Consider the following 22594-nt stretch of genomic DNA (forward strand, 5'->3'; position numbering starts at 1 on the left):
CACCCAGCCTATGGGTGGGCCCTTCTTCGGTTGGTCTCCAGCAGTCCACAAATCACCGGCAGCCAGGAGAGCCGCGTGGAGCCAACCACAGGATTGTCACACATTGCTCTGCGGTCTGGGCACCACAAAGGGGCCAGCTGAGAGGGTTGAGGGGCACTGGAATCCAGCCTGTGCCTGGGGGCGGGGCAGCCCAGAGGAAGGGATGTGCATTCATTTAGAGGGGTCAAGTTTTTATAACTTGTCAGTCTAACAGGAATGCCTTTTTTCTAATCCATCCTCCAAGAAGGGGCATTTTTTTCATAGTTTGTTCTATGTGCTGGCTGCTGCTGTCCCTCCAGGGACAGCCTCAGAGAAACTGAGCTGAGGGCCAACTCTCTCCCTTCTACCCCACTGCTGAAAAGTCGCAAGGCAGAAGGGACTTTGCCCGTTACTGAGTAGTCCTCCACCTACATGTTGCAGACAGGGAAACTGAGGCTCCATCAGGACCCCATCACAAGCTCTAAGCCCCAGCGCAAGCCTCTGGCTCAGAGAAGCAGCGGCAGCAGTGGTGGCGGCCCTGGTGTAGGGCCCTGGGTCACGTGCTCTTGCTCCCTTTGCCATATTTAGAATCGCTGGATCAGGGGAAACTTCTCCTCCCAACCCCTGAGGATTCTTGGAAAGAGCCTCGCTCTGAGGCCTGGCTTAGTGCCCCTCCCCTTATTCCACTGCAGGAGAAAGTAAGTGCCTGCTCTCCCTAGAGGAGTCTGGGGCCCTCCAGGCTGCACTGCACCCCCTTGTCAGGAAGTGCCCATCAAGTCTAGCTGAAGTCCCTTCTTCAGTATCAGCTCTGGTTTGGGGTTGAAGGAACCCCTTTCTTCCGGAAGGTGGTGGTGGCTGTAGCTTCTGCTCTCTGGGGACCTTGGCTGAATGAGAACAGACTGGCCTCAGGGTGCCCCAGCTGAGGGAAGACAGAGTTCTGCCTTTGGGCCCTGGTCTGGAGAGGAAGGAAAGAGTCACACGCTCCCCAGGCCAGATGCACGAATCGTCACTTGAGCTTGGGAGTTGGAGACCAGTCTGGGGAAATAGCGAGACCTCGTCTCTACTGAAAATCAAAAAATTAGTCAGGTGTAGTGTTGTGCACCTGTAGTCCCAGCTACTCAGGAGGCGGAGGCAGGCAGATCTCTTGAGCCTGGGAGAATGATGCTGCAGTGAGCTATAACTGCACCACTGCATTCCAACATGGGCAACAGAGCAAGCCCCTGTCTCGAAAGAAAAGAAATCAGGGAACCTGCTGGTGGCTGGGCAGTCCCCAGACACTGGCGGGGTTCAGTCTGGGAGGGATGCTGGAGAGGGAGGGAAGGAAGGAAGCTCTGGAGGAAGGAGGGGGCAAGGTCTGAATCTTCATTTACCTTGGCCTTAGTGGGTAGTTGGGGGTGGGGAGGGGTCCTCTTCTCACACAGCCTGCTTCCTACTGGATAATCAAGCCTTAAAAACAAACAGCAACAAAAAAACTAAATAAAACCCTAAAATGCATGTGCTGAGCGCCTGTGATGTTCCAGGTCTGTAGAACCATCCTTGCTGCTGAGGATAATGGTCCTGTGTTCCCTCTCCAGGCCTGGTTTTTCTCCCACCTTCCTCTCCCAAGCTCCATACCTCCTCCATCTCTTCAGATCCCCCACCCCACCCTCCTGCCCACTTCTGAGAGTTGGGCCTTGCCTCTTCTTCCCAGAGCAGCCCCCAGTGAGCAGGGGCTGTCAGCCTCCTCCCTTCCTGCAGCATCCTCCCACCTACATGCCTGCCTGTCCCAGTGGAAGCTGGAGGGGTCCTTCCTACTCATCACCAGCTCCTCCCTGGCTCTGGAGTCCAGCTTCCCAATCCTTAGGGACTTCATTTCACTGATCACTCCCCCTGTCTCCTGGTATCTTCAACTCCATCTTCTTGATCTCCTGGCTCCTTCCACTATGGCTCTATCATCTTAAAAGAAAAAAAAAAAGATTCCCTGTGCCCTGTCACCTTCTCCAGCTATGATCTCCAATCTCTTCTTTGCAATCAAACATCTTCAAATAGTTAAATCTACACTCACTGTCTCTACCTCCTCATTACCCCTCCCCTTCCTCACTTTATCTGGGCCTGCTCTGATCTTCCTCTCCTGAGAGAAGGCTGCCCTTGCCAAGGGGCCCAGTGACCAATGTGTCACCAAATCCAGGGGACATTTTTCACGCCTTATCTCACTTGACCTCTTGGCAGCATTTGACACTGTTGTCCACTCCTGCTTTGAAACATGTTCTTCACGTGGCCTCTCTGAGACTTCTGTCTTCTGCTTTCCTTCCCAGCTCTCTGGCTATCCCTCCCAGTCTGCGTAGAGGGCCGCTGTTCCTGCTGCACCGCTGGGGCTCCATCAGGTCCTCCTCTAACTTTGTCACATGCTCTCTGGACTATCTCAGCTGCTCCTGTGACCTCAGTCACCACCTCTACCCTGGTGTCCCCCAAATCTGCATTTCCAGCCAGGTCTCTCTCTTCATACTCATGGGTGTCTGCTCAGTGCCCATAGCCCTCTCTCTCTTAACATGTTCACCACCCGACACCTGCTCCTCTACCGGGGTCTCCCCTCTCCCGAGAGGGGACTCATGGCACCTTCATCCATCCGATGCCCAAACCAGAAATAGAGAAGTTGTTTCTCCCTCGTGGTTCCTATTTCCAGTTGATCACCAAGTCCTACTTCCCTCAGTATTCCCCAGTCCATCCACCCCTCTTCCCTGCGGCCACCATCCCGGGCCAGGCCACAGTCATCTCTTGTCTGAGGTACTGTGGAGCCTTCTTGGTCTTTCTGCTGGGTCTCATCTCCTTTGATCTACGCTGTGTACTGCCCCGAGTGGTGGCCCTGAGACACAAATTGGACTGTGTCATTTCCTCTCTTAGAACTCCACAGTTGGCTGGGCGAGGTGGCTCATAATCCCAGGACTTTGGGAAGCCAGGGTGGGTGGATCACTTGCTGAAGTCAGGAATTGAAGACCAGCCTGGCCAACATGGTGAAACCCCATCTCTACTAAAAATACAAAAATTAGCCGGGCGTGATGGTGGGCTCCTGTAATCCCAAATACTCAGGAGTCTGAGGCAGGAGAATTGCTTGAACCCAGGAGGCAGAGGTTGCCGTGAGCTGACACCACTGCATTCCAGCCTGGGCAACAGAGTGAGGCTCCATCAAAAAACAAAACAAAAAAGAACTCCACAATGACTCCCCATTGCCTTTGGAACCATGTTCACAGTGCCTGAGAGTGCCACTCAAGGGATCTGGCCCTCTCTGGTTTTTCCACTGCCCCCTTCACTTTAGGCTGCACCAACCAGAACTGCTGCTGGCTGTTCTGGGCTGCCTCGGCTGCCTCGATGGCCACATTCCCACTGCTTGCACATCCTGCTTCCTCTGCCTGGGGCATCCCACCCCTGTCCAGCTACCTCCTCCAAGAAGTCTTCACTGATCCCTCCCTTCTTGGGACTCTCCCAAACCCCCTGAATACACTGTCATGGCCTTGCCCATCCCGTCACCACTGCGTATGTTCTTTGTTGTTAATTCCTTGGGACCTGGATTATTCATTTCTGGTTTTACAATAAACCTGGCTGAGTGTAGATGATAATTAATGTGTCTGAAGTGAATATAGCCCAGAGGGGTCAGGTGACAACCTCTTTTCTGCTGTGAGATTCCCTACCATCTCCCCTACCCCTGTCATATCCCCATCTCTCTGGCCTGGCCTCCTAGCAGCTGTCCTTCCAGGGACATGTTGGACATGTCGAGAGAGAGAGAAAGAGAGAGAGAGAGAGAGAGAGAGAGAGAGAGAGAGCGCCATGGACACTGGGCAAACGCACAGTGAGTGTGAAGAGACAGACCTGAGCTGGATCCAAGGACATCCACAGAGAATCTGGAGCTAAGCTGATGGCTGATCCTCTCCCTTCCACCCCACTGCTGGAGACTCACCAAGCTACAGGGACCTTAACCATCATTGAGTTGTCCCCGACCTTCGTGTGTGTTTCAGACAGGGAAATTGAGGCCCAGAGATTTAGGAGGGCCCGGTGGTCCAGGTGGTCTTGTGGTCGGGTCCTGCTCTTATGACTTTGGAGAAATTAATATACTTTTCTTCTCTCATTTGAATAACAGCTTTATTGAGATATAATTCATATACTGTAAAAGTGCTTTTAAAGTGTTCGATTCAGTGGTTTTTAGTATATTCACAGAGCTCTGCAGCCACCATTGGATACCCCTCTGAGCCACCCTCTCCTTACCAGGGTGATTATGGTATGGTTCCATGGGGTTATTGTGAGAACCAATTAAGGCATCGCATGCAGAGGGCCTGGCACGGTGCCTGGCCAATAGGAAGCCCTTGGCCAGCAGGAGCAGTTAGGGTTATTACTTCAGGTCACAGCATGATAGCCACCTTCCCAGCAGAGCTTTCCCCCTCCTCCTGCCTTGTGGCAGCTTCTGGGCAGTGACTTGAGGAGGTATAAATGGGGAGAAGGTGGTGATTGCAGTTGTTTAAAAAGCCCTGAGCTGGCTAATAATTGAGTCAGCCACAACTGCTCCCATCAGCTAAACCAGTGATTCTCAAAGTGCGGTCCCCAAAGCAGCAGCGATAGTATCACCAGGGACCTTTGTAGAAATGCAGATTCTCCACTTCAAACTGACTGAATCAGACACTGTAGGAATAGGGCCCAGAAATCAGTATTTTAACAAGCCCTCCAGGTGACTCTGACACCCACCATAGTTTGAAAACCACAAATCTCTGCAAACCATTCACTTTTTCATCTCTAATCCTCTTGCTCCCTCCTGAACAAGTGGGATAGTCATGGGATGGGGAGAAGGGTGATGTGGAGAGGAATGGTTGTATAAGCCTTGTGATCAGCCCAGCCAGGGAGGGCCAGCCAGGAGACACCTGCCTGTCCCATTCTGCCTCCTGGGCTGGGCAAGGGAGAAAGAACATGGGCCACAAATTGCAGTGAGACATGCTGGGCAAAAATGTTCTAGAAAGTGGCTGCTAGTCTGGCCTGTCTGCTGGGGAGATTAGAAAGGGCCCAGGCCAACCAGCACCCATGTTTCATCTGTATTTGTATAGATGGAGAAACTGAGGTCTCAGAGGGGGCCAGAGAGAATCCTTAGACAGTCCTTTGTTGGATGAATGAAGCCACACCCTAGTTCTGGCAGGCACAACAAGACCCCAGCCCAGGGTCTCCTTCACCTTGTCTCCTCTAATCCTGATCTCCAGATACTGATCTCTCTTCTGCTGTCCCTGTGTGAGGAAACCGCCCCCCGCCCCGCCCCCAGGAAGGCCAAGGCAGCTTGAGGGTCAGCCTGAGCTGGGGTTCTAGCTGCAGCTCTGCCACTGATTCACTGTGTGATCCTGAGCAGATCTGTCCCTCCCTGAGCCCTATTTCCTCATCTGGAAGATACGGATAATCATTCAGGTGCCTGGAACACAGGATCTTTTCTTTTTTTGAGAGACAGGTTCTGGCTCTGTCCCCCAGGCTAGAATGCAGTGCTGAGATCGAAGCTCACTGCAGCCTCAACTTCCCTGGCTCAAGTGATCCTCCTACTTCAGTCTCCTGAGTAGCTGGGACAACAGGTGCACACAACCATGCCCAGCTAATTTTTGTTTTGATTTTTTTGTAGAGACAGCATCTCACAATGTTGCCTGGGCTGGCCTTGATCTGCTGGACTCAAGCAGTCCTCCCATCTTGGCCTCCCAAATGTTGGGATTACAGGCGTGAGCCACTGCACCTGGCCCCAGGATGTTTTCTATCAGTCCAAGTACATGCCTTCAAATGTAACGAGAGTATCAAGGGTATAGAAACTCTCAGCCAGTGGGTTAAAGCGGGGGTTTTTTAATCAGTGTTTGCCATATGGAGATGGTCAAGGTCAGAGGCGTGCCTTCTTAGGAAAGACATGGGGCATCTGAAGGAGTCAGGGATGGATGTACATTGGGGACCTCTTCAGTGGGTACAAACTGTTGTGGGCTTTGGTTTGGTGACAAGGTGTTTCGATGTTTGGTTAGAGTGAATTCCTGCTATTCATTTACTTAGTCTTTCAATAGTGCTGTGAAGTCAATCAGTCAGTCAGAGTAAGGATCAAGAGAGTGGAGATAAGGCCATTCTTTCAGAGAGGGGGAAGGCTGGGGAGGCCCCTCCAAGGAAGTGGCATTCAAACAGACCTGGATGAGGCAGAGGAAAGAGCAAAGCAGGTTCAGAGCCTGGAGGTGGAAATATGTTAGCTGTGTTCCAGGACTGACAAGGAGGCCAGAATAAGTGGGGTACAGAGAGCCAGCTGGAGAGTGCAGAGGTCAAGTTCGGAGGCGGGGGTGGAGACACAGACCTCACAGGGCCTTGCTGGGGGTGCCAAAGAGTAGGACTTTCCTTCTCTAGGTGTGATGGAAGTCCAAGGAGAGTTTTGTGGAGAGCAATGGTTTCCAGCTGTGCATTGTGGGAAGATCCCTCTGGCTGCTTTGAAGAGAGTGGTCACATTCAGGCACAGCGGAGGCAGGGAGGCCAGCTGGCGGCTTTGTTGGGATGGTATGATCTGGCCTGCCCAGGGATAGATTCTGAAGGTAGAGCCAATGGAATCTGCTCAGAAGGAGATGTGCAGGGTGAGGGAAAGGAAGAATCAAGGAGCCTGAGCCTTGGGGGAGCCGTGGTGCCGCTATTGAGATGGATAGGCTGGAGGTGAGGAAGACGCGTGGACAAATTGAGAGCTGGTGTTTGGAGGTGCTGGGTTTGAGAGGCCACCAGGCATCCAAGAAGCGTCATTGAGCAGGCCATTTGGACATACGAGCTGGACACCCGGGAGAGGTTGCCACACCCTCACACCTACTAAATGGCAGAGATGACTGTGGTAAAGGGGTGGGACAGGATTCAAAGTGGGCTTTTCCTGTTTATATTGTTAAGGAAATGCATTTTAAATGTTATATTAGTTTGTTATTACCCAAAAAACCCATGTTCGTTCTAAAAAAAAACATATTAGGAAATAAAGGCTGGGCGAGTGGCTCATGCTCCCATATCTGGGAGGCAGAGGCATTGAGACCAGGAGTTTGAGAACAGCCTGGCCAACACAGTTTGATCCCATCTCTACAAAAATTTTAAAATTAGTGGGTGTGGTGGCATGTGCCTGTGATCTCAGCTACTCAGTTGGCTGAGGTAGGAGGATGGCTTCCGCTCAGGAGGTCAAGGCTGAAGTGAGTTGTGATCATGCCACTGCACTCCAGCCTGGGTGACAGAGTGAGACCCTGTCTCAAAAAACAAACAAAAAAATTAGGAAATACACATAAGCAGAAAGCAAAACAAAAGTCGAATCACTTAATTTTGCCACCCATAGATAAGCCTTGCCGACTCTAGGTATGTGTGTGAAAACCATCTCTATTTCAAACATTGGAATCACATTGCCGTTAAGGTTTTATAATCTGCTTTTTTTTTTTAAGTTAACCTATTGTGAAGTGGAAATTTTATGGATGTGTAAATACTGATGTGGCAGGAAAAGTGTTAATGATGGCCAGGCACGGTGGTTCATGCCTGTAATCCCAGCACTTTGGGAGGCCGAGGTGGGGGATCGTGAGGTCAGGAGATCAAGACCATCCTGGCCAACATGGTGAAACCTTGTCTCTACTAAAAATACAAAAATTAGCTGGGCATGGTGGCGTGCACTTGTAGTCCCAGCTACTCGGGAGGCTGAGGGAGGAGAATCGCTTGAACCTGGGAGGCGGAGGTTGCAGTGAGCCAAGATTGTGCCACCGCACTCCAGCCTGGTAACAGAGCAAGACTCCATCTCAAAAAAAAAAAAAGAAAGAAAGAAAAGAAAAAGAAAAGTGTTAATGAAATGCTCAGGAAGAAGGCCCCAGAGTGGCCCACTGCTGCCTGAGGTTCTGAGGTCAGCCAAGCAATGGGACTGGAGGGTGTCTGTCAAGGCCAGAGTAAAGGCTCACAAGGTCCTGACTGTGGCCATTCCCGGAGGAAGGGGCTGCATGAGATGACCTCATGGAGGGCCCTTCTGGTCCCAAACTCTGCTTCATCTGCAGTCCCGATGCAGGTGTGTGTGGCCGCTGCCCTTTTTTGATTAATTATTGAACAGGAGGAGCTGGTGCTCTTTTCTTCTGCTCTCCCATGTTCTGTGTTTTTGCTGACTCAGCTCTGGGCTGGAAATGGCCAAGGAATAAGCGCTTCTCGAACTCATTCACTCAAAACACTTTAACGACATCTGCCACCTACCTTCTCAACCCAGGGGCATTTGATGGCATACACTTGCCCCCCAGAAAGGTCAGGAGCTCGTGTCCAGGAGGTGTAAGTGGGTCAGGGCCAAGCCACGCCCTTTGCATGACTTCCTCCCATAGCCCCCACTTCACAGATAAGGAGATGGCTCAGAGAAGGCTGGTGACATTCCCAAAACCACACACACACGCAGGACTGGGATTCAAACTTAGGTCTCATTGACCTCGAGCTGCTGCCCTTAAGGTCACCATGAAACATAAATATAAATAAAGCCACGTAGAAAGTGACTTGGGCCACACACAGGGAGGCAAGCATCAGGAGCTGGCAGTTCTGAAGGAGGGATAGTGGGGTGGGGGAATCAGAGACTCTGCAGAGCATGTAGCATTTGTGTTCCTGTAGGTGTGGAGGGTGAGCAGTCTCGCAGGTGCAGATGTGAGGCGTTCTGTGCAGCATGCAGGGTGCTAGCAATGGTACAGAGCGGGGGAGACTGGGGACATATGGGAAGGCTGGCAGGCCAGTACACAGGGATGTATTTCCAGAGAAGCCCGTTCCCTCCAAAGTCTCCTCCAGGGCACGTGCATTTTCAGCACAACCCCATCCCAAAGAGGGTGCTCCTGAAGGCCACCTCATTCGCCTCTGCTGTGTCTGCAGTCCGTGTCCTCTCACCCCGCTTTCCCTCACCCATCCACATACCGCCAAGACCACCAGCTCCTCTCCTCATGCCCTTGGTCCTCTTCCCATCCGATAGGAAGTTGGGAACCCTGGCTCTAATCTCAGCTCTGTCCTGGGCACACTGGGTGACAAAGGGTGAGTCCTTTTTCCTCTTTGAACCTGTTTCCTCATGGTACAATGGGGGATGAAGGAAATACTGGATGAGCTGGGGTCTAAGGTTCCTTCCATTTCTAAGCATCTGGTTCTGGGCCACTCCGTAGTTTCACACTGTCTGCAGGAGAGTTCCTGGCCTCGATGGCCCAGCTCCACACTGCCCGATTCCCTCCCTACATCCTCTCCCCGCTGCATTCTTCCCTCTCCACCTGTCCTCCCTGATCCTCTTTCCTTTTCTAGCTGTCTTGTTACTTAATTCCACGAAGGCAGGGGCAGTTGTCCCCATTCTGCAGATGAAGCCAGTCTCCTGCTGCTTTGGAGTGCATAAGAAAGAAAGTCCCTCCTTCATCCACCGACCTTCCCTGAGCCCCCAGCTGACCTCTGGTGCACTTTCCCCAAGGCATCTTAAGACCAAGCTGGGTCCGAGGCCACTGTGTGTGGGTGGCTGAGCCTGGAGGAACCCTGAGCTAGTCTATTTCCACTGCCAGCCCAGACAGACCTGCTACTCACAACAGAGTGACTATCTCTCTGAGTTGCAGCCTGCGGCAGGGGGCAGTTGAGACAGTTGTGAGGTCCAGTAGCTTGGGGCTTGGGGGCTGTGGCCTTTGGTGCCCAGCAAAGGGCCGTAATTCCAGGAAATTCTGATTCTGATTTCCAAGTAATTCTCTGAAAATAATGCTTCTCTCCTCTTCTGCTCTGTAGCCCCCTGCCAGAGGCACCCTTGACCGTCCTGTCCCTCCAACAAACTAATCCTCTCCTTCATGCTGCAATTGCAGATTTTTGCTGGTCTTCAGTTGCCTGGTGCTGTCTGTGCTGTCCACTATTCAGGAGCATCAGGAACTTGCCAACGAGTGTCTCCTCATCTTGGTAAGTGCTGGGAGCCCCGGACTGAGGGGGGCTGTGTGAGGTAGCACCTCTGGGCTGAGGGCTGAAGGTGGAGAGAGTCATACCATGGCTCAGAGAGCAGCTTGCTATGCTGTGTTCCCTCAGCTGTGGCTGCCCCTCTCTGGGCATCATCCCCACTTTATAGCAAGTGTTGGGGGATCTCCTGCCTCTATACAAGGGCTTATGATGCGTCCGGAATAGAAATGAGTAGGCTCCACCCCTTCTCAGGACAAAATCTGCAAACTCCACATGTGGTGGATTTTAGTTTAGTTTTTGCCTAAACACAAAACACCAAACGAAGCCCCTCAGAAGGAGACAGCTGACAGCCAGCCACCCCTTATGTCACTGGGTCAGAATTAGGGAGTCTGAGACGGCCGGGAGCGGGAGGGCAGATTGAGAAGCAGAAAAATCCAATCAGCTCTTAGGGGCGAGAAGGGGAGTACATACTTGGGCTTTTAGTCTTGGGAGGTGGAAGGGGCCACCTGCCCTCGGAATCCTCCTCAAGTCAAGGAACCTCCAGGAGAGGGGTCCAAGGAAGCCCTGGTCCACTAACCCAGGGACTCCTGGCTGGGTCCGCGCTGTGACCTGGGCATCGGTTGTGGAGAGTGGGGACCAGAACTCAGGTCCCTGGTCCCACAGGAATTCGTGATGATCGTGGTGTTTGGCCTGGAGTACATCGTCCGGGTCTGGTCCGCCGGATGCTGCTGCCGCTACCGAGGATGGCAGGGCCGCTTCCGCTTCGCCAGAAAGCCCTTCTGTGTCATCGGTAATGAGGCGCGCCCCGCCCCACCAGACCCCTGACCCCAGGAGCGAGGGTGTCACCTTGACCCCAGTCTTGACTCTGACCCTGGCAACCGGCACAGATTCAATGGACCCTCCCCATCCCTCCCCAGCCCCCTGTCACGGCCCCAGAAGTGCCAGTCCCCCGTCCTTTGGGTGGGCTGGCTGTGATCTCGCCGCCCCCCGCCCCTGCAGACTTCATCGTGTTCGTGGCCTCGGTGGCCGTCATCGCCGCGGGCACCCAGGGCAACATCTTTGCCACGTCCGCGCTGCGCAGCATGCGCTTCCTGCAGATTCTGCGCATGGTGCGCATGGACCGCCGCGGCGGCACCTGGAAGCTGCTGGGCTCGGTGGTCTACGCGCACAGCAAGGTGAGGCCTGCGGGCCGCGCGCGGAGGCCCGAGGGCATGTCTGGGGCACGAGCACAGAAGGCAGAGCGGAGAGGGCCGGGGGAGACGGGGGACGCGGGGCGAGGCCTGAGAGGTTGTCTTGGTGCCGGGAAGGGGTGGGGCCTACGGGGATTGGGGCCCGAGCAGGAGGCGGGGTCTCATGGCGTGGGGCTAGGTGGACTCGGAGTTAGGCGGGGGCGGGCCTAGGAGTCCGGACCAGACCAGGGGGCGGGGCCGGAGAGGCGGGGCTTGAGGGTTTCTCTTGGAAGCTTCTGGGTTTGGAAGGACCACTCCTACCGCCGAGTGGACAGCTGAGGTGGGGCCTGAAGGTGGGGCTGGAGCGGAGCTAGAGTAGGCCCCAGATGGAAGCCTGAAAGTGGAGCTTTGGGGGCGGGGCAAGGTGGGGCAGGGTGCTGGAGGCCTGAGCCTGGAACCCAGAGACTCAAGGCAGGCAGGTGGAAATGGGGGTCAGGGTAGGGGGAGTGCTGGCGGTTTTGCGAAGGCGGGGCAGGGTCGCCCTGATGGGAGGAGGTGAGAAAGAAAAGTGAACCTGGGACTCCGGGAGATGGGGGACCTTTATCCCCTTCCCGTGTGGGAACCCCCCACATCTGCCAGGCAGGCACAGCGTTCCTCACCGCGCCCCTCTGCCTCCCCATAGGAGCTGATCACCGCGTGGTACATCGGGTTCCTGGTGCTCATCTTTGCCTCCTTCCTGGTCTACCTGGCCGAGAAGGACGCCAACTCTGACTTCTCTTCCTATGCCGACTCGCTCTGGTGGGGAACGGTGCGTGAGGGTCTTTGCAGGGCTGCCCTTCTCCCTGGGACCCTCCCTGGGAACTTCCCAAGGTCTGCCCATTGTGACTTCTGACTTAGGGTTGAGCGGGCCTGTTCCTGCCCTCTCAGTAGAACTGGGACCCCCCATGAGACCAGCCCAATGCTAACCCCCAACCTGCTCTGGTGGACCTGCCTCTGTCCCCCCACATCAGGCCCTTGTGACTGTACCCCTTTCCCCTGACCAGCCCATAAGAGGGGGAATCCATCTACGACCCTAACCATCCCCCATGGGGGACCACGGACCCCTTCACTCATGATCAGGCTCCTACCTGCCTGTACCCCCAACAAGCTGTAGGTGGCCCCCATGACCAGTCCTGCCAGTAATCTGTTTGTGTCTCCAGATTACGTTGACAACCATCGGCTATGGTGACAAGACACCACACACATGGCTGGGCAGGGTCCTGGCTGCTGGCTTCGCCTTACTTGGCATCTCTTTCTTTGCCCTGCCTGCTGTGAGTTGCCTCCTGCTCAGTTGGTGGGGGAGGCTGAGGGTGGGACCTCCTCAGCCCCTGTCACATATTTGCCTGGGCAGCCGGGGGCACTTCAGAGGGGCAGAGATGGGGACACCCTTGCAGCCTCTTATTGCCCCACCACTGCCACCACATTTCCCAACCATGCCCTATCCCTCTAGGGCATCCTAGGCTCTGGCTTTGCCCTGAAGGTCCAGGAGCAGCACCGGCAGAAGCACTTTGAGAAGCGGAGGATGCCGGCAGCCAACCTCATCCAGGTACAAGATGCCCAGGAAGAAGCCCCAGGAGCAGGGCCATGTGACTGCACTGGTGTGTTAACCCTGTGTGCTGACCCAAGTCCCCAGCCCAACTGTGACTCCACTTTGAAGCTCAAAGGGGCTATGTGACTTTCCTGAGGCCACATGCCAAGTCACACACAGAACCAGGATGCTCACTGACAGTGCCAGAAACTTTCTCCTGCACCAAATGCCTGGTTTAGGAATACCCAGAGCTGCCCTATCACCCAACTCCAGCCCAACTTCACAGGGCCTGGGGAGGGGCAGAGCCCAGACAGGAGGCCTCTGGTGGAGACCCACTGCTGCCCCCAGTCAGCTGTGCAGCAGTAAGCCTGCCCCACCCCCAGCACATTCATTCATTCATTCATTCATTCCTTCCACAAACACTCACACAAATGAAGAGAAGATGGTCCAGACTTGGCTTTTAGGAACCTCAACATTTAGTAGGTGGGTGGGTCAGCAAAGTTGAACTGGTCAAGGAGACAGAAAAGGAACAGCCAGAGGAGTGAGTAAGAAGCCAGGAGTGTGTGGTCTCAGTTTCCCTCTGTGTCATGGCATGTTCTGACTGTGTGTGGGCTAAGGCCAGGGCTCTGATTTTCTGCTACCCTGGGACTAGACCTTGGCTTTTTGCTAGTCAGGGGTATGTATAAGAGAACTCCTTGCAGGAAGTGGTTTGGGGAATACTGGCCCAGCCCTTCTCTGCCTGTTCTCCAGCATGTCACCCTCTGAGACCCAAACCCAAGCCTCACTCAACCCCTCCTTATCTCTCCTCCCCAGGGTGGAACCCTCCTCCTTGTCCCTGCTATCTCCAGCCACCAGCTCAGCCTTTTCTTCTTAGCGTCCCTTGGGGCACAATGGCCACGTCCCCTGGGAGCTGGCCTTCTGAGGGGCATTGTAGGGGCAGGCGGCTGGCACTATCCATGCCGAGAGACAGCTGGTATTGTGGTGCCCATAATTAATGAGACAGCTCTGGCAGCTGCTCCCCATCCCATGCCAGGGGCCTAGGCAAGCAGGAAGTAAAAATATTCCTGTCTTAGGAGGGTGCCTGGCTGGTTAGGGCAGCAGTGGCAGCCCCTTAAGGACAAGAGGCATCCAAAGAAGGGAGGCATCCAGGGCCCAGCTCTGCCTTGTCCTGCCTAGCAGCCTCCATGCCTCCCTGCTCTTCCTCATGGCCACACTCACAGTCCCCTCAGTGCCCTGGCTCTTCCTATGTGGAGGGAGAGGGCCAGTCTTTCCTCCTGTCTGACATTTATTCCTCCTGCTGCAGAGGAAGCCCTGCAAGCCCATGGATGCTGAGGGGTTGGTAGATAATGCTTTTCCTCCCCTCTCAGTCCTTAGTATTCCCATGGGGGGTGACAGGCAGCTGGGAAAGATGGAGTGGCATCGTTAGTAATAATAATGGCATTCCGAAAACATTTGCAAAACACCCGCATGTGCCAGACACTATATTTGCACTGAGGATACAGCGGTAACCAAGGCACAGCTTACATCTAGGGGGAAAGAAAGATATCAATCAAATACACAATGAATAGGTATTTATCAAATATGATAAGGAGAATAATAGGAGTGTTTAATGGAGGAACCTGGCATGAAGTGCCTACTATATGCCAGACACTGAGCTTGGCATTTAATATACAACTGTTCATTTAATCCCCACAACACCTTGCTAGGCAAATGGTATTACATGCATTTTGCAGGTGAAGAAACTGAGGTTCTGAAGCTTTACTTAATTCGTCCTCCCTAATAAGGGGCAGAGCTGGGATTAGAAACCCACGTCTGCATGACAACAAAGCTCCAGCTCTTAACCTCTGTGCTCTAAGGCCCCTGGCTCTGACGTTGATCTGCTTCATCTCGGGGAAGTCATTTCTCTCTAGGCCTTGCTTTCCTGGCTGCCCCTGTCGGTAGCTGTGGAATTGGAACTGGCCTCTGGCTCTGGGTAACCCACAACTGGACCAAGGACTGGGTTCTTTCAGGGAGAGGGCTGGTGGAGACTGAGAGGCCTCACTGATGCCCCATCCCTCACATCCCCCATACCACCAGGCTGCATGGCGCCTGTACTCCACCGATATGAGCCGGGCCTACCTGACAGCCACCTGGTACTACTATGACAGTATCCTCCCATCCTTCAGGTAGGTCCTGCTGGGGGTGGGGGTGGGTGGGGGGCTGGCAGCAATGCCCTTTGAGGACAAGTGGCTGAGACTCAGCCCTGGAGGGTGGAAAGGGGGTGATGGCTCCCAGGGGAGCACCTTGAGCTGGCTCTGCAGATCCTACGTAATTCAGAGCCTGGAGTGTCCTTTACTCCACTCCGCTATGCCCAGGCAAGGGGTGAGCACTAGACATAGTGCATTGGTGAAGCCCCGCCCCATGGCTGAGCCCCGGCTCCTGGAGTGCCGGCAGTCCACGTGCTCACCCATAGGTGATGCCACCTAGGGCAGTGATACAGCTCGTCTCCCCTCTGTCCTGAGTAGGGGACAGAGTTAGTGGATATTGCAGCTGGTTGGCGAAAGTATGGGATGGGCAGAAACATGTGTTCCAGACTTAGGTGCATGCTCCCACCCTGAGCCCCCATGTGGGAATATGTGCCCACTTTTACTGTGCCAGTCAGCAGCCTCAGCGCCCAGAAGTGGGTCTGCCCCACTGGCCCGGGCCAGGCTAAAACTGCATGGGGGTGATGCTACGCGAGGGATTATTAATAGCATCACAAAGGTGAGTGTGGCTGGGTGCCTGACTAGGCCCTCAGGCAGGAATGAAGACCATGGAGCCCAGCTCAGTCCCACGGGCAGGCGGGCATCAAGCGTGCGGCTGGACCAGGATGCTGTGCTCAGCGCTTCTGCAGGTGCCTTTTTTTGCCTCATTAGTTTTCCAGGAGCAGCTGTTGCGTGATCCCACTCACCCCTGCACCTGGCTTCCCCATCCTGGCACCTTCCCAGCCCTAGGGGCTTCCCAGGGGAGAAGCAGGAGAGAAGGGGCCGGGAAGAGGGGCTCCCAGCATCACACTAGTGCCCCCGCATCTCTCCACCTGGCAGAGGCAAGCTCCTACCTCAGAGTGGGAAGTTGACTAGATTAGAAGAGGCCTTTTCAGGAGTAGCTCTGAGGACTCAAGGCCAGGCATTTGAGAGCAGGGTAGGGCTGCTTTGTCAGAAATACGATGTGTAGGAGGGAAGGGTGTGGTTGGGTGGTCTAGGATCTCTGCTCAGAGGAACAGAGGTCTGGAGATTCTGGATCCACTAGGCATCTGCTCCTTGGACCTCAGCTTGCTCATCCATACAATGGGAGGGCAGGCAGAAGAGAGGGAAGATACCCTCCTTGGCTCATGGCAGAAGGAAATGGCCTGGAGAGTTAGGAAGAAGCCACATTCCTGAATGTAGTCTCCAAAAACCCAGCAGCAGGAGTGCGTGCTGGAGGGGAAGGAAGCTGGGCTAGCCCTGCTGTCACACTGCCCTCCTCAGCCTCAGTCTCCCCCTAAAATCCAGAGGCGTGGCCTGGGAAAGGATGTCAGGGCTGCTGCTGGCCTCTGGGCAGGCACAGCATGTCCAGGCAGTCAGCTTGACGGGCTGAGAGTAAGCTCCTTGTGGGGCTGCCTTTGAGCTGTGCCAGCCTTCACATCCATGCCTGGAGTCCCTGGGGATTTCCCAGGAACTGGTGGTAGAAAGGAAGTGGGGAAGGCCAATCTCCCACTGTCCACCCTGTCCTGTTCTGGCCTGGCTGTCGGTGAACACCTCTAGAGCGGCAGGACCTGGCAAGATCTGAGCTCAGGAGCTCTATGCCCACTGGGTGAGGGGGGCGGTGCCAGGGCCCTGCCTGCCACTGATGGCGCCCTCTCCTGCAGAGAGCTGGCCCTCTTGTTTGAGCACGTGCAGCGGGCCCGCAATGGAGGCCTACGGCCCCTGGAGGTGCGGCGGGCGCCGGTACCCGACGGAGCACCCTCCCGTTACCCGCCCGTTGCCACCTGCCACCGGCCAGGCAGCGCCTCCTTCTGCCCTGGGGAAAGGTAGGGGCCCCGTGGGGCTGCCACCTCCTCTTGCTTCTCCTCCTCTTCTTCCATTCTCTGTTCTCATCCTCTCTCAGACCTGCCTTCAGTCACTTCGCGGGTGTCTGGGCCTGTGTGGGGGACTCCTAGGCCATCAGAGGGCCAGACAGGTACAGACTGAGGGCCTCTCTGGAGGGGCCAGGCTGGACTCACCTTTTTGTCCCTTGGGGCTGTAAGGGTCTGAGTGGGAGAGATGTCCACGCCATCCTTTCCCATCACCTCCTCCGTTCATGGCATTGTCCTCTTTCTTTCTCTGTTCCCATGTCCCCTCACTCCTCCATCCCTGCACCCCCATCCCTCCTGGGAAGCTGGACAGAGGAGGAGGCCACTGGCCACAGGTGTTTACGGCTCAGGTAATCGTGGGCACCATCCTGGGGTGTGAGGGCAGGGAACCCCCTCCTTCGGCAGGTTGCTGTAGGAGGGACTTGGTACTGAACTTGCCTCTCAGGAACGAGATGCCAGCTGGAAAGAGAGCTCTGTGCCTAAGACCTCCGTAGGACCTGCGTAAACTCAGCCAGTGACAAATCTTCTCTCCTGTGCAGCCCTTGTCTGCAATGTTGCTAATCCCAGAGGGTCCTCTTGGGGTTCTTTTTCCTTCCTTACTGAGGTACACTTTGGCACTCCCAGCCATCTCTTTTCTCCTGGAGCTTTTACATCTTGAAAGAACAAAGAACCAACAATGCTTACCCCCACATAAATGTTCATAAAGAGAATTTCAGGCATGGTTGGATAAGGGAAAGTGGCTGCTCTTGTGGAGATATAGCTTTGAGGTCAGGAGTGCAATCCCCCTCATTCTTTTTCCCCTGTCCTTTACCCAGCTCTTTGTTTTGTCTCATCTTCATGCATCATCCCTGAACCAGCCAGATGGACATCTGGCCTTTGAGCTTCAGTGTTATTCTGAGCCCCAAGCCCAGAACAAAGAATAGCAGAAGGGGTGAGCCGTTCAGTGATCAGCAGGGGAGGCATGGTGGAAGCTTGTCTCTGCCACTTGGTGCTGTGTTTCCTGGAGGAAGTCATTCTCTGTGTCCTGGCAGAAAATTGGCAGTGTTTAGGCTGATCAGGGTTCTGGGTGCTCTTGAGTTTCTGGGCTGAAAAGGCTTAGGGAGGAGTTTTGATGCAGAAGATTCAGGGAGAAGCATCCCTTCCCTGTTCTCAGTGACGGCACTTCTGGGCCAGGGGCTGAACAGGAAGTGGGTGGAGACGGACAGTCCCTCCAGGTCTGGGGCTGGAGGGAGGGGAAGTGTGACCTGACCATCAGACCAGGCTGAGAGCTCCCTGGGGGAGTGGGGCCCCTCTCGGATTCTCTGCCCAAAAGTCCCTCATTGTTGCCTTCATCCCTACCAAACATAGTTTGCAGGTAGAAACTCAAGAGTTTTTGTATTTCCGCATTCCTGTCCAGGACCTGAGCCAGGGCCCTCTGTGCTTCAGTTCACTCTGGTCTCATCTTGACTGAATAGGAAGGCAAGGGGAATGGACATTAGTCTGGGGCCTAGCACCTGCACCCCCCACGGCTTCTTTGGTCCCTGACAGCCCAGGGGCCCAGGAATGGATTACTGCTAAGGGCTTGACTATGACTAACTCCCAGCCTTGCATCCATCTGCCCAGGAGGGGACTCGGCACATGTCTGGGACACATGGTGATGGTCATGAAGTGGCCCTTTCTCCCAGGGACCCCAGAGGGCTGAGCTATGATTTGTAGATCAGTCACCAGGCTCAGGCCCAATGACCATATCCTTAATCGTGGCTGTCTAGACCACCAGCCAGGACGCTCCCCGCCCCACACCGAATATACATACATATACACACCTGGTTAGCCACACCTCTGGTGGTGCTTGGGGATGGACCTGGGCCAAGCATGCTCACAGGAAGTGGCCTGGCACTAAAGTGGGGGATGGCATTGCCAGGGCCAGCACCTCTCCCCTTTAGGGTTTTGCAATGAGTTTCTCAAACCATGGTCTCCAGACCTCCTGTATCAGCATCCCTTGGGGTGTTTTTTCAAAATGCAGATACCTGGACCTTCCTCCAAGCCCACAGGATCAGAATCTCTGGAGAAGAGACGCAGCCTTCTGCATATGTAACACGGTCCCCACGGGATCCTTATGCAAAGTGTGAGAACATCTACGTTCTGGTGATGGGGCTGGAGGATGATTTAGGTGGGGGTCCTTCTTTCCCACCAGCCACTGGAGGCCAGCCCATCCTGGCAGCTCCCCACACTCTGCCCACAGCCCCTTTCCCACTAACCTCTATTCATGTCTTGTTCTCAACCTTTCAGCCAGATGTTTAATAATAAACGGAGTTTCTTTCGGATCCACGCCAGCTGGAGACCGAGGTACCCCCTCGCCTGCTCCTCCCGTCCCCACTCCTCCTTGCCCCACCCAATTTGGGGGCTGGAGAGGGGACAGGATGGGCCAAGGACAAGGTGCATGTGCCTGCCGCCTGCCGTCTGCCTTGGGTCCCTGGTGAACCCCTCGCCTTTCTAGGATGCCTCTGCTAGGTCTGGGGCATGGGCCCAGGGTGGCAGGAGGGGCACTTGCAGGAGCCTTAAGGATGTGTGCTGGCTCTGCTGCTGACGCCCTCTGTGATCTTGGCCAAATTGCTTCCCTTCTTGGACCTCAGTTTTCCATCTGTGAAATGGGCAGATTGAACTAGAGGCTCTCTAAGGGTCCTTCTCACTCTGACTTTTGCCAGGCCTTGGGCTTAGCTTTCTGTCTCCCGCTGCCACCTGGGGACCTAGCAGACGCCTGAAGGAGCTGAGTTTGGCACGTTTGCCAACTCCAGGGCCCCAGCTCTTTCAGCTGCCTCTCCATTGCGCTCCTTGGTACTTGCCCTGTGCCAGGCCTTGCTCTGTGCACTAGGGACACGGTGATGAATAAAACATCGTCCTTGGAGAGTTGCAAAGAGTAATTGCAGCTCGATGTGATGAGTACAACAAAGGGAGGAACCAGAGGGCCTGTGGAGCCTGGGTCAGGCACGCAACTCAGAAGAAGCCCTAAAAGCAGTGGGTTTCAGGGAGGGCATTCCAGGCCAACGAAGCAGCGAGGACCCAAGCAAGGAGGCGAGAGGGGGCACAGCATGGGGAAAAAAGCTGGCAGCAGCCCAGTTTGGTCCCCTGAGGTTGGGGGCAGAGCTGGGTCATGCGGAACCCAAAAGCCCAGCGTGAGCTTCGCTGTGTTGCCACGCCTGGCAGCCTGAGCTCATTGAGTCCTGGGTTTCCAAAGGTGCTCTTGGGGCCCTGTGGGCTGGGGGGCCTGGAACTAGATGAGTGGCAGGGCTCCTAGCTGCCCACATGTACTTCTGCTAAGAGGTGGAATGTCCTAGAAACGTGAGTTCCAGACCACAGTCTAGCTACTGCTTACTGTGGTATTCATGTGTCCTTGGGCAAATCACCTGACGCCTTTGCACCTCAGTTTCCTCAGATGGAAAATGCAGATAGAAATAGGGTCTGCTTCCACTTAAACTGTACCTGGCTCCAGTAAACATTGGCCTTATTTGATCTGGTATGTTTGGCAGTTAAGACCTTATTTACCTAAAAAAGAAAAAGTAGCTTGGAAACCATGGCCGTAGCAATGGGAAGACACTGGAGGGTTGAACTAAGGAGTCTCTGGGTCAGGCCTGCCACTTAGCAAGGCTCCTGTGGCCATGGAGGCTGTGGACAGGAAGGACACAGCCACAGCAGAGGCCAGTGGTGGGGCTGTTTCCATAGTCCCTGAAGAGGGGCTGTATGTAGCTTCAGAAGTGGTAGCCGCCTCTGTTCCCCCAGTGAGAGTGGCCCTGGGAGGGCAGATCATGAGTCCCTAAAGAAAGTCCTTGTGGAAGTGAGGGCAGAGCTCACCCTCCCCAACAGGGCAAGCACAGTCAAGTCCACCCTGTCTTTCACCCAGGCACTGACAGATCCTTAGACCAGAGTTTGTTGACCTTGCCGTCATTGACATTTTGGGTTAGATAATTCTTTGTGGCTGGGACTATCACATGCACGGTAAAATGTGGAGTAGCACCCCCGGCCTCTACCTACTAGATAGATGTCTACCTACTGGACGTTGCCACATGTCCCCTGAGCGGGGGAACTTGCTGCAGTTGAGAACCACTGCTTTACACCCTATCCTGATTGCTTGACCCAGAAAAAGAACACAGACTCTGAAGTCAGAGAAGCTGGGTTCCAGTTCTTGCTCCATCTCATAGGAGCTCTGTGCCTTGGGCAAGTTGTCTCACCTCTTTCCCTATATGTAAAACAGGGATGGTAAAGGCAGCCCACCACACACAGTGACTGAGCGAACTGACAGAACTAAGGTAGTCTGATAGGACCCTGCACGTGCTGACAGCCTGGGAAGGGAAAGAGCTTTTTGGTGCCCACTGGGTGCTAGGTTTCCTTCCACTTTCTTTTAGCTTTCAGACTCAGAGGAGTGGATGTGAGCCACTTTCTAGGCCCTGTCCAAGGAACTGGAATCCAGGTCTACTCCTGGGAAAATAGTGCCTTCTTGCATTAAAAAGGAGCCCAGGGCCTCTGGCTGGCTGGAAACTTACAGAAACCCACAAGCCAGGTGGAAGCTTCCTCAACCATCACAGAATCAGAGCTGGAAAGGGACCTTTCAAGGCCTCTAGTGCAAGCCCTCAAACCCTTCCTCCATAAGTCCTGCTGACTGCAAGCTCGGCTTTGCTTGCATCACTTCTTGTGACAGGGAGGTCACCCCCTTCCCCAGAACGCCACTGGAGCCTATGTGCTGGGTGTGGTGATGTGGAGTCCCAGGCCCCTGGCCAAAGCGTCAGGGCCTTCTCCACCCTCCTCTCTTCCCCTCCCCCTTGGAGGAGTGGAGGACTGGAGAAGGGGTTGCACGGACTGGGCAGGGTGGAGGGTGCTTGCCAGCATGAGGGAGCCCGCAGGAATGGCTCTGCAGAAGAAAGTTTGGGAGAGCCAACTCAAACTTTGATTGGAATCTTTGGGATGTGTCTGTGGAGTCCTGGGCCAGTGGAGAGCATGCTGGATAGCGGGAACTGTCCCTGTCCTTCTGATATCCTCAGGGCCCCCATGCTTGACCTATAACCTCTCCCCTCTGGGCAGAGGCTCCCACCCCTAAGGATGGCCCTACATCCCGGCCACCTTCCCGAAGGTGCCCCTGGTTTCAAGGTCTCCCTCACTTCAGCACTTCGGCTTTCTCCCCTCTACCCCATGCCCTGGGCATGGGAGACCCCAGTTCCCACCCAATACTGAAACCAGCATCTCTTCTCTGCTCAACCCTTGATCTGAAAGCCTCTGAGAGTAGGTGACACAGTCTCCTCCCCCAGTGCCTGCCCCACTTCAGGTCTCTAAGGCTGACTGGTGCTCTCTTGATCTGGGGCCCCAAACATTTGGGGTGGGTTGCTCCCTGAACCTGAACCCGAACCTGCTGGAGTCTCTAGTGGCAAGCCACAGCAGGGGAGGCAGCAATGACGTCACAGGGCATGGGCTGGAGGACGTTTGCATAGGTCCTACCCAAACAGCCACAACATGGTCCTTGAACCTCTTGGACACAGAGTTACTCTGCCAGATCGTGATTAATCAGGGCTTGTCCTGGGGAATGAGGCCTCGCCAACTTGTCTTCCTCCAACGTTTGGGGAACGTGGTGGGGAGTTGGGTGCAGGAAGGGAGGTCTAAGTGCATGTATAGACATGCACATATGTGTTCACATGCACACAGACGTGTAAATGCTGTTGAACTTGGAGCTCAGTAGGCAGTGTAGGGAGATAGATCTTAAGGGGGGATCCGAGACCACCCAGGCAGGATGTCAATCAAGGTGGGCTGAACTTGGGCAGGAGAGACCACAGAAGAACAGGTTATCAAATACAGACCCTCATTGGGAAGGCAGGCACCAGGCATGGCCTGGGCATATGTGTGGCCCAGCAGCTAGACCCATGG

The 22594-nt window shown here is 54.7% G+C and overlaps 1 protein-coding gene across 1 annotated transcript in view; it reads left to right on the plus strand.

Moving 5' to 3' along the window:
- The window catches only part of KCNQ4 (potassium voltage-gated channel subfamily Q member 4), a 57957-nt gene that overhangs the window by 23957 nt on the left and 11406 nt on the right, over positions 1-22594 (plus strand). Inside the window, exons 2-9 of the mRNA XM_021672125.2 lie at positions 9819-9909; positions 10567-10693; positions 10903-11078; positions 11755-11880; positions 12272-12382; positions 12562-12657; positions 14716-14804; positions 16505-16666. Coding sequence (XP_021527800.2) covers positions 9819-9909; positions 10567-10693; positions 10903-11078; positions 11755-11880; positions 12272-12382; positions 12562-12657; positions 14716-14804; positions 16505-16666 — 978 coding nt within the window. The remainder of the gene's footprint in view (positions 1-9818; positions 9910-10566; positions 10694-10902; positions 11079-11754; positions 11881-12271; positions 12383-12561; positions 12658-14715; positions 14805-16504; positions 16667-22594) is intronic.

This window comes from Aotus nancymaae, unplaced genomic scaffold, assembly GCF_030222135.1.
Source record: "Aotus nancymaae isolate 86718 unplaced genomic scaffold, 86718_ANA_hifiasm-v0.15.2.pri h1tg000007l, whole genome shotgun sequence".
In the NCBI taxonomy this organism is placed as follows: Eukaryota; Metazoa; Chordata; class Mammalia; order Primates; family Aotidae; genus Aotus; species Aotus nancymaae.